Raw genomic sequence first — 13,795 nt, forward strand, 5'->3', positions numbered from 1 at the left:
GGAGGATAAAAGTTTTAACAAGTGGAAGTAAACACAACGGAGTGTTTGAACATCTCCAAACATGCGGAGCTTTTAAGAGCTCTCTTACTTAGTCAGTTATTTAAGACTCTGCAGCCCATGCTGACCTGAGATCAGAACATCCATCCATCCATTATCCCAACCGCCTATCCTGCTCTCAGGGTCGCGGGAATGCTGGGGCCTATCCCAGCAGTCATTGGGCGGCAGGCGGGAAGACACCCTGGACAGGCCGCCAGTCCGGAAACGCACACATTCACACCTAGAGACAATTTAGTACGGCCGAGTCACCTGACCTACATGTCTTTGGACTGTGGGTGGAAACCGGAGACCCCGGAGGAAACCCACACAGACACGGGGAGAACATGTAAACTCCACACGGATGACGCCCCCCCCCGAGGCTGAACTACCCCAGGGCTCGAACCCAGGACCTTCTTGCTGTGAGGCGACTGCGCTAACCACTGCGCCACCGTGCCGCCTTGTTTTTGGGGTTTTTAAAATCTAATTGATGATTGGCTGAGAGGCTTTCCATCAGCTGAAAACTCATCCAATCACAGCCACGTGTGGTTCTTCTAATCAGCACTCTGATCCATGATGATGTCTGTCTGTCTTACTGTCTGTCCTACTGTCTGTCTGACTGTGTCTGTCTGTCTCTCTGTCCGTCTGTCTATGCCACACCATTATCTGACAGTATATGCAAGGCTCAGCGTTTTCGGTTTTTATTTTTCAAAGCCACCCAGCATGCCGAATTTCACCACAAGAGGACACTGTTACATAACCTCACATGAACAGGAACAACTTCTGGATCCGTGGAAACATAAAATCCGGGTGAAAATCAGTTTAAACCGATATGCTCCTTTTAAAAATGGGTATTTTTCGGTGAAAATCGGTAAAAACCGAAAACGCTGAGCCTTCAGTATGTATGTAATCACTCTGCCATGCTTAGTTGATTTGCTGGTAATGAATAAAGTAAGTCAGTCATGGAAATTTAACATTAGGGGAAATACGTCAGTAACTTGTTTTGTCAGTAATTTGCTTTAGTTGTGTGTTATTAGTGCGATCGTTGCAGCAGAAAGGTGGGGTTGTGCGTCGTGTGTTACTGGTCTGGCGCCACTTCGGCTGGCTGGGGAACAGCTGCAGACCAGTCATAACAGGGCTCTTGATACAAGCGACCCGCTGGTTGTCAGCTGGGGTCAAACCACAAAAGCTGACCTGGGCTTGGGATTTGAACCAGCAGCCCTCTTATGTTGAGAGACAGAAAGAATCTCTTCCAGCCTCATTCTAATTAGGATGAATTAATGGCTTTTGTTCAGCGGCTGAACCCCCTCGACTTGAACTGCAGCGAGAGATAATACCCCCTTGACCTATTTCTGTCTTATATATATCCTTATAAGCACGAGAGTTTAGCTCTGACGACTCCTGACTTTTCTCTTTGGATCGGAGATATGATGGTTCAGATGAAGACACGTTCTTATTTCACCGAGGTCGCAAAAGCTAAAAATAAGTTAAAAAAGAGCACGAGTACAAAAATATTTAAAAATATCCACAGGCATTCAGTGAGTGGCCAGGTTCAGGTGGGCAACAGCTTGGGGAAAGAAGCTGTTTTTGAGCCTGGTAGTGCGGGCTCTGGGGCTCCTGTAGCGCCTCCCAGAGCGCAAGGGGGGGGAGAAGAGTCCATGGTTGGGATGGGTGGGCTCCCTGCTGATGCTGAGACCCCTTCGAAGGCAGCGTTTGTGATAAATGTCTTTTATGGCTGGGAGCTGGGTACCGGTGAGATGCTGGGTCGCCTTGACGACCCGCTGCAGAGCTTCCTGTTCTACTGAGGTGCAGCTGCCGTACCACACTGAGATGCAGCTGGTCAGGATGCTCTCTATGGTGCAGGGGTCGAAGGTGGTGAGAATTCTGGGGGATAGACGGGCGCTCCTCAGCCTCCTCGGGAAATGCAGGTGTTGTTGGGCCTTTTTCACAAGGGCCTGGGTGTTTGATGTCCAGGAGAGGTCCTCGCTGATGTGGACTCCAAGGAATTTAAAGCCGGAGACACGCCCCACTTCCACCCCATTGATGTGAATGGGGGAGTGGCTGCAGCTTCTAGACCTCCTGGAAGTCCACAATGTGTGTGCTTTCTCGCTTTCTCACCTCTTTGTCTCTCTTTCTCTCTACTTCCCATTCTCTTCAGTCTCTCGCTCAACTTCTCGCACACACACACACACACACACACACACACACACACACATACTCACACATATCGTTCTCCTTGTTTTGGGGAACGGGGCCATATGCTCGTTGTCAGGCATGAAGAGCCAACAGCCCGGGGCATGTTTCAGTACACAGGGAATAAAATTGGTTTTTCAACACTGTCACATAGCAATTGAACTGACATGAACACACAAGCACAGACACACAAACCCAGACGCATAGAAAAAGCACACAAACAGCACTTGTTTGAGTTACATTCATGCAAAACAAACAAAAAGGCACACAAACACACACAAAGGTGTGAAAATATGAATGGAAGGAGCTTAGAGACAGAGAAAAGAATATGGGTTATGATGCAAGGGAGGACACACACACAAACACACACACACATAAACTTATGCACACACTCACACACACAAACTCACTCATGCACACACACACAGGCATTCATGCACACACTCAGACACACACGCGGCATGAAGGTGCTCAGAGTGTTTTTCAATTACAGAATTCCTGCACATATACCAGTTGATTGGATAATGGCTTAGTTCTGCAGAGCGAGCGAGGGGTAGAGACATATGGATGAATGGGGGGATGGGGGGGTGGAACATATGGTGGGAAAAAGATAGAGAAGAGGGTTGTTACTTGTGGAAAAATATCGGTCCCCTCGGGCTCTTCTTGACAACATGGGGCGCTTGATAACTTGGAGCTCCTGCGTGGCTGTGTAGTGACTAAACATTAGCGACACACCGAGGGGAGGCGCCGCTGTTAAAACAGGACGTACCTTGCATACCTTCCCACATGTGAATCCCTCACGCTGGGAAGAGACTTGAGCTAATCCCCTTGTTGTGGGGGACACTGAGTATTATTCATTCATTTATTTGCTGTACCCTACTAAGCCAATTGAGTGGGGCTGCAGCGTATCCCAGCTAGCATTGGGCAGAAGTGCGGGAGGATCCCAGGGCACAATGGCGCTCTATCACAGGCCTGCATAAGCACAGTCTGTTATACATGCTTGTTACGCATGGACTGTACGATCTTGGGGGAGTGGAAAGAGTGTAGAAACTCCGTGCAGAAGGGCTGCGGTTGAAACCCAGCAGCCTCTCTACATGTCAGCGTCGCTAACCTCGTAGCCACTGTGGCAGCCTGAGTGGTAGCGATTATGAATTTATCAAAGTGGTGTTGTGTATGCATCCTGTGGTGGTTCGACATTGAAGAAAAGAGCATATTCACAAGTCTGAGTATGATCAGACTTCCTGATCGGAGCCTCGGCCTTGAAGCTGGCCTGCACTCGGCGAGCTCTGTCCAAAGAATTAGTGAAATTGGAAAAACTGGCCTACAGTAGCTAGCCATGCTCGCTAACACAGAGGTTGAAATAAGCCTTCCTCCGCTCACAGTTTGCCCATTTGGTTTCCTCTTAGCTACGGTTATTTTTCCTCGTGTTTCCGAATGGGCGGCACGGTGGCCTCACAGCAAGAAGGTCCTGGGTTCGAGCCCCGGGGTAGTTCAACCTTAGTGGGTCATCCCGGGTCGTCCTCTTTGTGGAGTTTGCATGTTCTCCCTGTGTCTGCATTGGTTTCCTCCGGGTGCTCCGGTTTCCTCCCACAGTCCAAAGACATGTAGGTCAGGTGAATCGGCCGTACTAAATTGTGTGTGTGTGTGTGTGGATGGGCCCTGTGATGGTCTGGCGGCCTGTCCAGGGTGTCAACCCGCCTGCCGCCCAGTGACTGCTGGGTTAGGCTCCAGCATCCCTGCGACCCTGAGAGCAGGATAAGCGGTTTGGATAATGGATGGATGAATGTTTCCAAATGGAGTATAAAAACTGACTGCTCCTCAGTGGCGGCTGGTGCTAACAATTTTTGGAGGGGGGGGGGGCGCAATATACCTTGGCGCAGCACACCTGACAGCTGCTTTAATGTCCACACAGTCACAGAGTTATTAAGAAGGACAATGCAGCCTCTAGATTTTATCAGGTTAAAGCAGCTGTCAGGGGTTCTGTGCCAAGGTAAATTGTGCCCCCCCCCAAAAAAAAATGTTGGCACCAGCCGCCACTGCTGCTCCTCATTATTCACTCTTTCTAATCTTTCATCTGAGCCTTTCATAAATATCTCCATTCACCTTTGAGATCAAGTGCAAACAATTGATAAATCAACCAACCAATCAATCAATCAATCAGTCAATCGACCAATATGATGAGTTGTGTTCACAGTTTGCACATAAGCCTCCAGACCAGGTGTAAAATCAAAGGGGACTAGTCTTGCATCTCCTCGACTACATCCAACCCACTAGCCACTGACTTGTCAATCTCCTTTGTCTCCCTAGGAGACTCCAATGAGAACAAGCCGTTAGTAGGGGCGGAGGAGGAGGAGGTCGCCAAGATGGGCTGTCCCAGTCTGGGCGAACATACACAAGTGGAGGTGATCATCGAAGAGTCCTACGAGTTCAAGGTGAGACTTACAAAGTGTCATTTTACCAATTAGTTAGCCCAGCACCTATCTCGGGACTTATATGTGTGTAATTTCTACGGATTAATAACCCCCCTCCAAGCAGTTAACTAGTTACTAGGACCTCTGGTGAATCTGGAAGAAATCATGATTTACTATCCGGCAGCACAGGAACAGGATACAGATAAGGTTTAAAAGACTTTAAAGGGAGGAGATAAATGATTTATGTTGTTGTGAACGCAATAGACTCTCAAATGAACTCTCAAAAGAACTTCTAGTTCTTTAAGCCTTCAAGTTCTATTGGTAATTTTTACTCCTATTTTTGACGTTTACATTGGAGTACAAGACTAAAACACCCGCAGTGGCCCACAAAATGACAAGGAAAGATAGAAAAGACAAACGTGAAGCGACTATGCTAACCCCACAAGAACCCACCAGTCCTGTAATGGCGTCTGATACTGAAGCTAATGCCGAGCTACCCGCCGAGCTAGACAGTAAACACTATGTTGTACAAATAGCTGGAGAAAAGGCGGTTGTCCGGTCTCAATTCAATGTATCCACAAGTTGTGACTGTAGGTGGGGCCCCACCCTGCAGGTGGGCGTGGCCTAAAGTGTTCTCAGTGCTGCACGGGCGGCCATTTTGTAACGGTGTTTGTCAGTGCTTAACACGGTGTTTATTAATAGCTTGGTAATGATTTAATAATGATGTTTTATAAAGGAGGAATTAACTATTAACTCATACGTAGTAAATGCTTTATAGTGTTTAGTCTTTTTTTTTATTTCAACATTAATTGGGGTCCATAATAGGAGAAATTCATGAATGAATGGCACATTTCTTGTGTGTAAGGCTACCATGACCTCTGCAAAACACAGTTGTCTACACAATTGTCCTTTCACACACATACCGTAACGCCATGTGTGATTGTGTATCACACCGTCTCATGAGTTAATTACATGTCCATATTCAAGTGTTCATTTGTGCATATGTATAGTTATATATTTGTCATATTTATGTTTATATTATTATTATATTGTAATATTTATATATTATATTTATATATTTATGTATATGTATGTTTGTGTATATATGTGTAGCGTGTTTATTTGCTTAACCCAGTTGTGTGCAAGTGTCATTGGACTGACAGCTGTCATTTTGTGCTGTCAAATTGTTCATACAGTGTGTTTTTATCATGCATTCAGTGTGTTCATTTGGTCGTGTGTGTGTGTGTGTGTGTGTGTGTGTGTGTGTGCGTGCGTGTGTGTGTACAGAGAGCAGTAGATGAACTTGTTTGGCGGAAGGACAAGGTTATCGATCTTTTTTTTTTTACACCTTTCTTTTCGGCATGCCATTCATCTGTCTCTTTCTTCCAGTGTGTCATCATCTCTGCTTGAGTTAAATATCACACCTGAGTGCTTTTTCTTCACTTTCAGCTTCTTTTTCTTTTCAAAACTCCAATCTATATTTTTCTTTGCATCCTCTGATGGTCTCCTCCAAACTGTCGCTCCAAAGGCTCCCTGCACATCACAGCTAAGCGTCAGATTTACATGCACAGTAATACATCGTGACATAAAATAAATAAAATAATACATAATACAAACACATAAGGTTGCAAAAGTTGACATTTGCATTTTTGTAAACACTCTGAAACAAGCAATATATTTCAGAAAAAGACCTGACAACAATTCACCAAAGCTGCAAAATTCTCATTTTTTCCTTTGCACGTTTTACTCTCGCCAGCGCCTCACCCTGACGTTAAACTGTCGGCGAATACACCTTAAACTTGTGTAAATGCAAATCAGAATCAAACCGGTTTCAGTTTGGAGCCGGGGGGGGGGGTTGCTGATGTACGCCCCGCTTACTCAGATAAATGGCGTTCTGGCAGTATTATCAGGGGCGATATGATAATGAGGCTATCGCTGCACACGCTCCGTCCGACCACCTCCCTCAGCTGTGCTGCATCATCAGCATATTGTCGTAGTCCTCCTCTTCTAGCTGCTTCGGAGGGATAAGTTACTAATCTGCCCCAAAGCTTTGGCTCGATTTTGTGGAGCACCGAGGCCCCCGGAGCATCAGATGAACGTGGCATCGCGGCTAATTTCACAGCGACACACTAACGAGAGGCTGCTATGTGTAGCATCGTTTCCACCTACGAAAGACATTTTCTGCATCGGTCACTGATGCAAAAACTAACTGAGTCGCATGAATTTAGGATCTTCCTGTCTCTGTTGTTCTCACTCTGAATTATCAGTCTGAGTGTAAATAACTCTGTGTGTGTGTGTGTGTGTGTGTGTGTGTGTGTGTGTGTGTGTGTGTGTGTGTGTGTGTGTGTGTGTGTGTGTGTGTGTGTGTGCGCGTGTGTAGAGCACAGTAGATAAGCTGATCAAGAAGACGAACCTCGCTCTGGTGGTGGGAAGCAGCAGCTGGAGAGAGCAGTTTGTCAGCGCCGTCACCGTCAGCGCGGGTGACTAACGCACACAAACACACACACGCTAGCACGCAAATACACGCCGACACACTAACTCGCTTAGACGTCAAGGCTTGCGCACACACATGCATGCCGGCAGTCACGCAACGTCACACGCCGGCATGCATGCGTTTCGACGGCGTGCACAGAAGCGGACACAGTCGCGTGGGAATCGACTGACAACTTGTGTGAGCACAAAAGCTCATGCCGGTTGACAGACACACACGCAGACACACAGACACACACACAAATGCACACAGGTATCTCATCTCGGGCCATTCAATTATGTTCATGTCGACTTCAAGGATGCAGATAATGAACAATCATTCCGCTCGCAGGAAGTTAATTTGCTTTGTGAGGCAGACGGCAGGTTGTGTAGCGGTTGCCAGGTGTGTAATACTGGTTTCTTGATGGTTCGTGAGAGCTTGGTTAGAAATTGCGAGTCTCCAACACTTTCAGCTGGCCCACACATCTTTTTCCCCCCCGGGAAATATACTCGCTTTCAATTACCATGTCCCCCCTGCCATCCTCCTCCTTCCCGCCCTGACCACCCTGTCCTCACCCCTCACCCCCCCCCCCTCCATCCGCAGGGGACGACGATGAGGAGGAGAGTGGCGAGGAGCGGCTGCCGTCCTGCTTCGACTACATCATGCACTTCCTCACCGTCTTCTGGAAGGTTCTGTTCGCCTTCGTCCCGCCCACCGAGTACTGGAATGGCTGGGCCTGCTTCATCGTCTCCATATCCCTCATTGGCGTCCTGACGGCGGTCACCGGCGATCTGGCGTCCCACTTCGGCTGCACGGTGGGACTGAAGGATTCGGTGACGGCCGTGGTGTTCGTGGCACTGGGCACATCGGTACCAGGTAATGTCGATGCCGTTGGTTGGGGAGGTGGGCAGAGATTTTGGTCATCAGTGTGTATTTGTGTGTGTGTGTGTGTGTGTGTGTGTGTGTGTGGTCATTTTTGAAATTGGAGGACAATTTCTAGCCAGTGTCAGTGAGGAAGGAAAACCTGCTCAGTTTAGATGGCACTAAAGGAACAGACATAATTTCGCCCCAAATTGATTCACAGGTTGATTTTCAACCTGTAGCGTCGGTAGCGTAGCGGTCTATTCCGTTGCCTCCCAGCACGGGGATCGCCGGGTCGAATCCCCGTGGTACCTCCGGCTTGGTCGGGCGTCCCTACAGACACCATTGGCCGTGTCTGCGGGTGGGGAGTCGGATGTGGGTATGTGTCCTGGTCGCTGCACTAGTGCCTCCTCTGGCCGGTCGGGGCGCCCCCCCCCCCCGGGATCGGCAGAGAGGGGGTGGAGCAGCAACCGGGACGGCTCAAAAAGAGCGGGGTCAGTGGTCAGATACAATTGGGGGGGGGGGGAATAAGAAAAGAAAGAATAAGAAGAATAAGAAAAAGAAAAAGAAAAAAGACAAGGCATTATTTCTTAAATTGACCAGTTTCTTACTAATTTCATTTTTAAGAAATTGCTATAGGATTTTGCATTTCTTGTGTTATGAAGTAATCCTTCAACGCTGCCCTCTGGCTCAGTGTACCCCCTCTTTATTGTCTCATTTACATGGGGGAAAAAAATCAGCAATTGCTGGTAAACATTCACTTCATTCCCACCGGTATTTCGGTATTTGCTCTCTCACACTTGGAGCAAATAACGGCGCCATCCGAGGTTAGTGGTGATTTTCAGGTTAATGAGCCGCAGCAGCGGCAAACCGGCCTGCGAGCTGAAGCGCTACCAGTAAGACTTGACACCAGTGCAGCCCGCATGCAGCCTCACAGGCTCGTTATCTGGTACACGTTAGCTGACCCCGTTAATCGGGTCTGACATGCAGTATCAGGGGAGGGGGCTGTTTTCTTTGCCCTCCATCTTGCAGTATAGGAAGGAAGCTTGGCGTCCCTCTACTCTTTCAGCCCTTCACTACACTTCCCCCTACCGGGGGGCTATTTTTCCGCTCATCAGCCCAGAGAATGCCAGGCTTTACCCAGGGTACCAGGGTTAAGCTGTCCCCCTTGCACCAGCTTGCCCCAAGTACTTTTGTCTGTTTGCTGTAGACTGGGTTGGTATTGTTCCTGATCCGGGCTTGCCCACAGTTGAACGCCACATTTCATCAGAAGCGGATAGCCGGCTAAGCAGCGTGACAGTTTATGAATGGCTTGCGTGCCTCTCTCGGCCAATCATTTTGATGACTTGCAGAGAGCGAGCCCGGGAGGGGAGCGTTTGAACCAACGGGCTGAGCAGGCACAAAGCCCAAGTCTGGGAAATGAGTCAGGGTTTGTTTGAGGCGCTCTCAATATTCCTCTGATATGTCATTCATACATGCATGCACGTGCACACATCCAAACACACACACAATTATTCTCGTGCTCTTCGACCTCTCCCAAATTTTTTCCTCCTCTGTCTTCTCATTCCATCCCTCGCTCCTCCCCCCTCTATCTCGTAGTATTTTTCCCTTATCTGTCATGCCTGCCCTCCTTCGCCATCATTTGTTATTCTGACTTAGTAACCAGCTCTACAGTGCCGTTATCGCCACCCTCTCTCTCCCTTTTCTCTCTCCCTCGCTCTCGCTCTCGCTCTCTCTCTTTTCTCTCTCTCCCCCTCTCTCTTTTCTCTCTCCCTCTCCCTCTCTCTCCCTCTCTCTCGCTCTTGCTCACTCTCCCTCTCTCTTTCTCTCTTCCTTGCACTCTCTCCCCCCTCTCTCTCACCCCCTTGCTCGCTCTCTCTCTCCCTTTTATTTGATGTTGTGTTTTCACCGTTGTGTCATCCATCATTGTGACTCACATGTACTGTGCTACCCAGGAGTGTGTGGATGACGTTGTGTGTGTGTGTGTGTGTGTGTTATATGGGGACTGTGCTTAGTGAAACTTGTTATAAGTATTCATCTCGCCTCTGCCGTCTGCTCGGTCTCTCACCTGCTCCCTCATCTCCTTTCGAACCTTTGCACCCCCCCCTCCTCTTCCTCTCAGCCCTCCTCCAACTCTTCAGTGACCTTCTAGTTTTATTTCAAAGTATGCCGCTGAGAGTGACAGAGAAGATGGGATAGAGACCTACAGAGAGAGAGAGAGAGAGAGAGAGAGAGAGAGAGAGAGAGAGAGAGATTCTACTGTGCTTTACCACATATAGACCCCCAGAAACTGTTGTGTCCTTTTCCTGTCGGGAACCAGGAGCACTTTCTTTGTCAGTTCACTTCATGCACTTGTGTACATGAAATTAAACAAAATGACATTTCCCCCAGCACTACAACACAAAGACAAAAACACATCCAAAAATTACAAGAACACACACAACCAAACTGACACATACAAAAAAAATCACTGTCCAAGGGAACGAGCGCCAGCCAGGATGACTGAACCGCCGGTCTGCATGGGCTAGCAGTTAGCTTAGCCCACTCCCTGTCCTGTCAGACCGCCTCGGCATTTCCTCCTCGGGCGCAGCTCCAGACAGCAGCTATGGTCCCCGGGCCCACCGGACGAAGCAGACAAAGCTCTCCCAGCCGATCCAGCGCCAGCTCTCCAAGCCAGACACCCTTGACACCCCCCCCGCACTCCTTACAACGACACCAAAAACACCACAGTCAACGCCAGGTGAGGCCGCCCTCGGTGTTATCGGAACTGCCAGTCTGCATGGGCTAGCGGTTAGCTTAGCCCGCCCCGCTCTCCAAGCCCATCCAGCGCCAGCTCTCCTAGCCATCAAACGAAGACAAAACTTAAAACGCAGACGTGGACGAAGACGCTGCATGGACGGTACTGGGCGAGGCCGCCGCAAACGTGAATTCGCGCCGCCATCTTCCCACACCGGAAGTGGAAAATATTTCAACTTTGTGATATATTTATACACAGAGACTTTTAATTTCTCGCCAATTTCCATGTGGCCCTGAATTTCAACTCGTCTTGCATCCACACCACCTACACAAACCACCACACAGGAGGTGTCATGTCAGTTTTATTCTTGCAGTCTGCAAACAGAACCAAGCTGGATTTGACATGAACCGCTGCTGCCCGTTGGCCTCGTCTGTCAGCGCCGCTGCAGCATCTCTCCTTTTCTATCAGCGTGTAAAAGCATTGGCTGTTCCCCCCTCTTTTTCTCCCCAATTGTGCTTGGCCAATTACCCTATTTTCAGCATCGTCCCGGTCGGGCGGGCTGCAGACTACCACATGCCTCCTCCCATACATGTGGAGTCACCAGCCGCTTCTTTTCACCTGACAGTGAGGAGTTTCGCCAGGGGGGCGTAGCGCGCCGGAGGATCACGCTATTCCCCCCAGTCCCACCACCCCCGAACAGGCACCCTGGCTGACCAGAGGAGGCGCTAGTGCAGCGACCAGGACACGTACCCACATCCCACCCGCAGACACGGCCGATTATGTCTGTAGGGACGCCCGACCAAGCCGGAGGTAACACGGGGATTTGAACCAGCGATCCCCGTGTTGGCAGGCAACGGAATAGAGAGCTGTATCGTTTTTCAAACACGGGTTAGAATATTGACAAAATACACATAAATAAGAAATGACCCGTGTAGCAACTTCTGGACGGGGGTAAAGAGAGTTAAATAAGACGCTGAGTGTAGTGTGCAGTAATGGAATTAGTTCAGTCTGTACACGTTTTCCCCGCGAGCCTGAGAGCAGGATAAGCGGGTTCAGATAATAGGTGGATGGATGGATGGATGGATGGATGAATGGCTGGATGGATGGATGGATGGATGGATGGATGGCTGGATGGATGGATGGATGGATGGATGGATGGATGGATGGATGTACTTGTTTCACCACTGAGCTCGGCGGACCCGCGGCTGCTGACCGGGTGAAACTGACACGGTCTGAATGTTAAAGAGAACTTGTTGAGATTAAAGGAGTGCTGTAATCTCTCCGTCTTTGATCCAAGTCAACCTCTCTCCCTTTTTCCTCTTACCCCCCTCCACCTGCTCCCCGCCTGGTTCACTCTTCTTCTAGCCCCCCCACCCTACCTCTCTCTCCCCCTCTCTCTCTCTCCCTCTCGCTCTCTCGCTTTCTCTCTCTCCCTCTCTCGCTTTCGCTCTGCGTCTCTCTACCCTCTCTCTCTCTCCCTCTCTTTGTCTCGCTACCTCCCCCCTCACTCTCCCTCTTGCTCTCTCGCTTTCTCTCTACCCCTCTCTCTCTCTATCTCCTTCTCTCCCTCTCTCTGTCTCTCTCCCCCCCCCCACTCTCCCTCTCACTCTCTCGCTTTCTCTCTACCTCTCTCTCTACCCCTCTCTCTATCTCTCTCCCTCTCTTTCTCTCACTACATCTCTACCCCTCTCTCTCTATCTCTCCCTCTCTTTCTCTCACTACATCTCTACCCCTCTCTCTATCTCTCTCCCTCTCTTTCTCTCACTACATCTCTACCCCTCTCTCTCTCTACCTCTCTCTCTACCTCTCTGTTTCTACCTCTCTCTCGCTTTACCTCTCTCATCTCTTCCTCTTTCTCCCTCTCTCTCTCTCTTTCACGTCATGTCCTAAAGGCGTTATCTCTTTATTCCTCACATCCTTTTGGTGTCATTATGTATCTCTCTCATTCCCTCTCTCTCTCTTTCTCTCTCTCTCTCTCTCTCTCTCTCTCTCTCTCTCTTCAGTTTTCCCCTTTTGTCTGCCCTCCTCCCATACCCTGCACCCTGCACACCAAGCAGCCATTCATCACCTGTTTTATTATTCCCAGTAAGAACACACTGGTCTGTTATGATGGACTGTGTGAGAGATACTCTTTCCTTTTTTCCCCTCTTCTCTCTTTTCTTTCTCTGTTTGAGGGAACACATCTCTAGGTTATTTGACTAGCTTTGACAGTAGCTGGCTTTCTCACCATGTGGCCTTAAGGTGCTTTCTGACATTGCCCACAAGCAACACGTTTTACTGAAGGGCACCAGGAGTCAAAGTCTCGATCCTCCTCTCTCTCCCTCACATTCTCTCTCTCATTCTCTCTCTCATTCTCTCTCTCATTCTCTCTCTCTATCTCAGACACATTCGCCAGCAAGGTGGCGGCCATCCAGGACCAGTACGCTGACGCCTCCATCGGCAACGTCACCGGGTCCAACGCCGTCAACGTCTTCCTGGGTATCGGCGTGGCGTGGACCATAGCCGCTGTCGCCTGGCGCTCCAAGGGCCAGCCATTCAGGGTGGACCCGGGCTCCCTGGCCTTCTCCGTCACGCTCTTCTCCATCCTGGCCGTGGTGTCCGTCATCACACTGCTCTACCGCCGGCGGGCGTCGGTGGCTGGCGGGGAGCTGGGCGGCCCGCGGACTTGCAAGATGCTCACGTCGCTGATGTTCGTCACGCTCTGGCTGATTTACATCCTGCTGGCCTCGCTGGAGGCCTACTGCCATATACCGAGCTTCTAAGAGGAGAGGGGCCGGGGTGGGTGGGGGGTGATCGGGTGGGGGGGGGGGGCAGAGAGACGCCTACTGCCATGAAAAAAGCTCTTTGAGGCCCGAGAGAGCAAGGGAGGAAAGTTGGGTAAGGATGAAATGGGGGGAGCTAAGCGAGAAGGAGGACTGAAGATGGGGCTGGATGGATGGAAAGAAAGTGGAGAGGAGTTTGCTTTAAAAGAAAAATAAGAATGAAAGGAGAAGGGAAGAGAAGAAATTAATAGGAGAAAAGCGGGGGTTTATTTAAAAAAAACTAAAAAAAACATACTGCACCGAGAGAGAAGAGAAAGGAAAGGAAAGG

General features: G+C 49.5%; 1 protein-coding gene across 1 annotated transcript in view; it reads left to right on the forward strand.

Moving 5' to 3' along the window:
* Window positions 1–13,467, forward strand: part of slc8a4b (solute carrier family 8 member 4b) — an 87,103-nt gene extending 73,636 nt beyond the window's left edge. Inside the window, 4 exon segments of the mRNA XM_056299994.1 lie at window positions 4,548–4,658; window positions 7,018–7,117; window positions 7,711–7,983; window positions 13,088–13,467. Coding sequence (XP_056155969.1) covers window positions 4,548–4,658; window positions 7,018–7,117; window positions 7,711–7,983; window positions 13,088–13,467 — 864 coding nt within the window.
* Window positions 13,468–13,795: the final 328 nt, after the last annotated feature.

Source organism: Lampris incognitus, chromosome 20 (assembly GCF_029633865.1).
Source record: "Lampris incognitus isolate fLamInc1 chromosome 20, fLamInc1.hap2, whole genome shotgun sequence".
Lineage (NCBI taxonomy): Eukaryota > Metazoa > Chordata > Actinopteri > Lampriformes > Lampridae > Lampris > Lampris incognitus.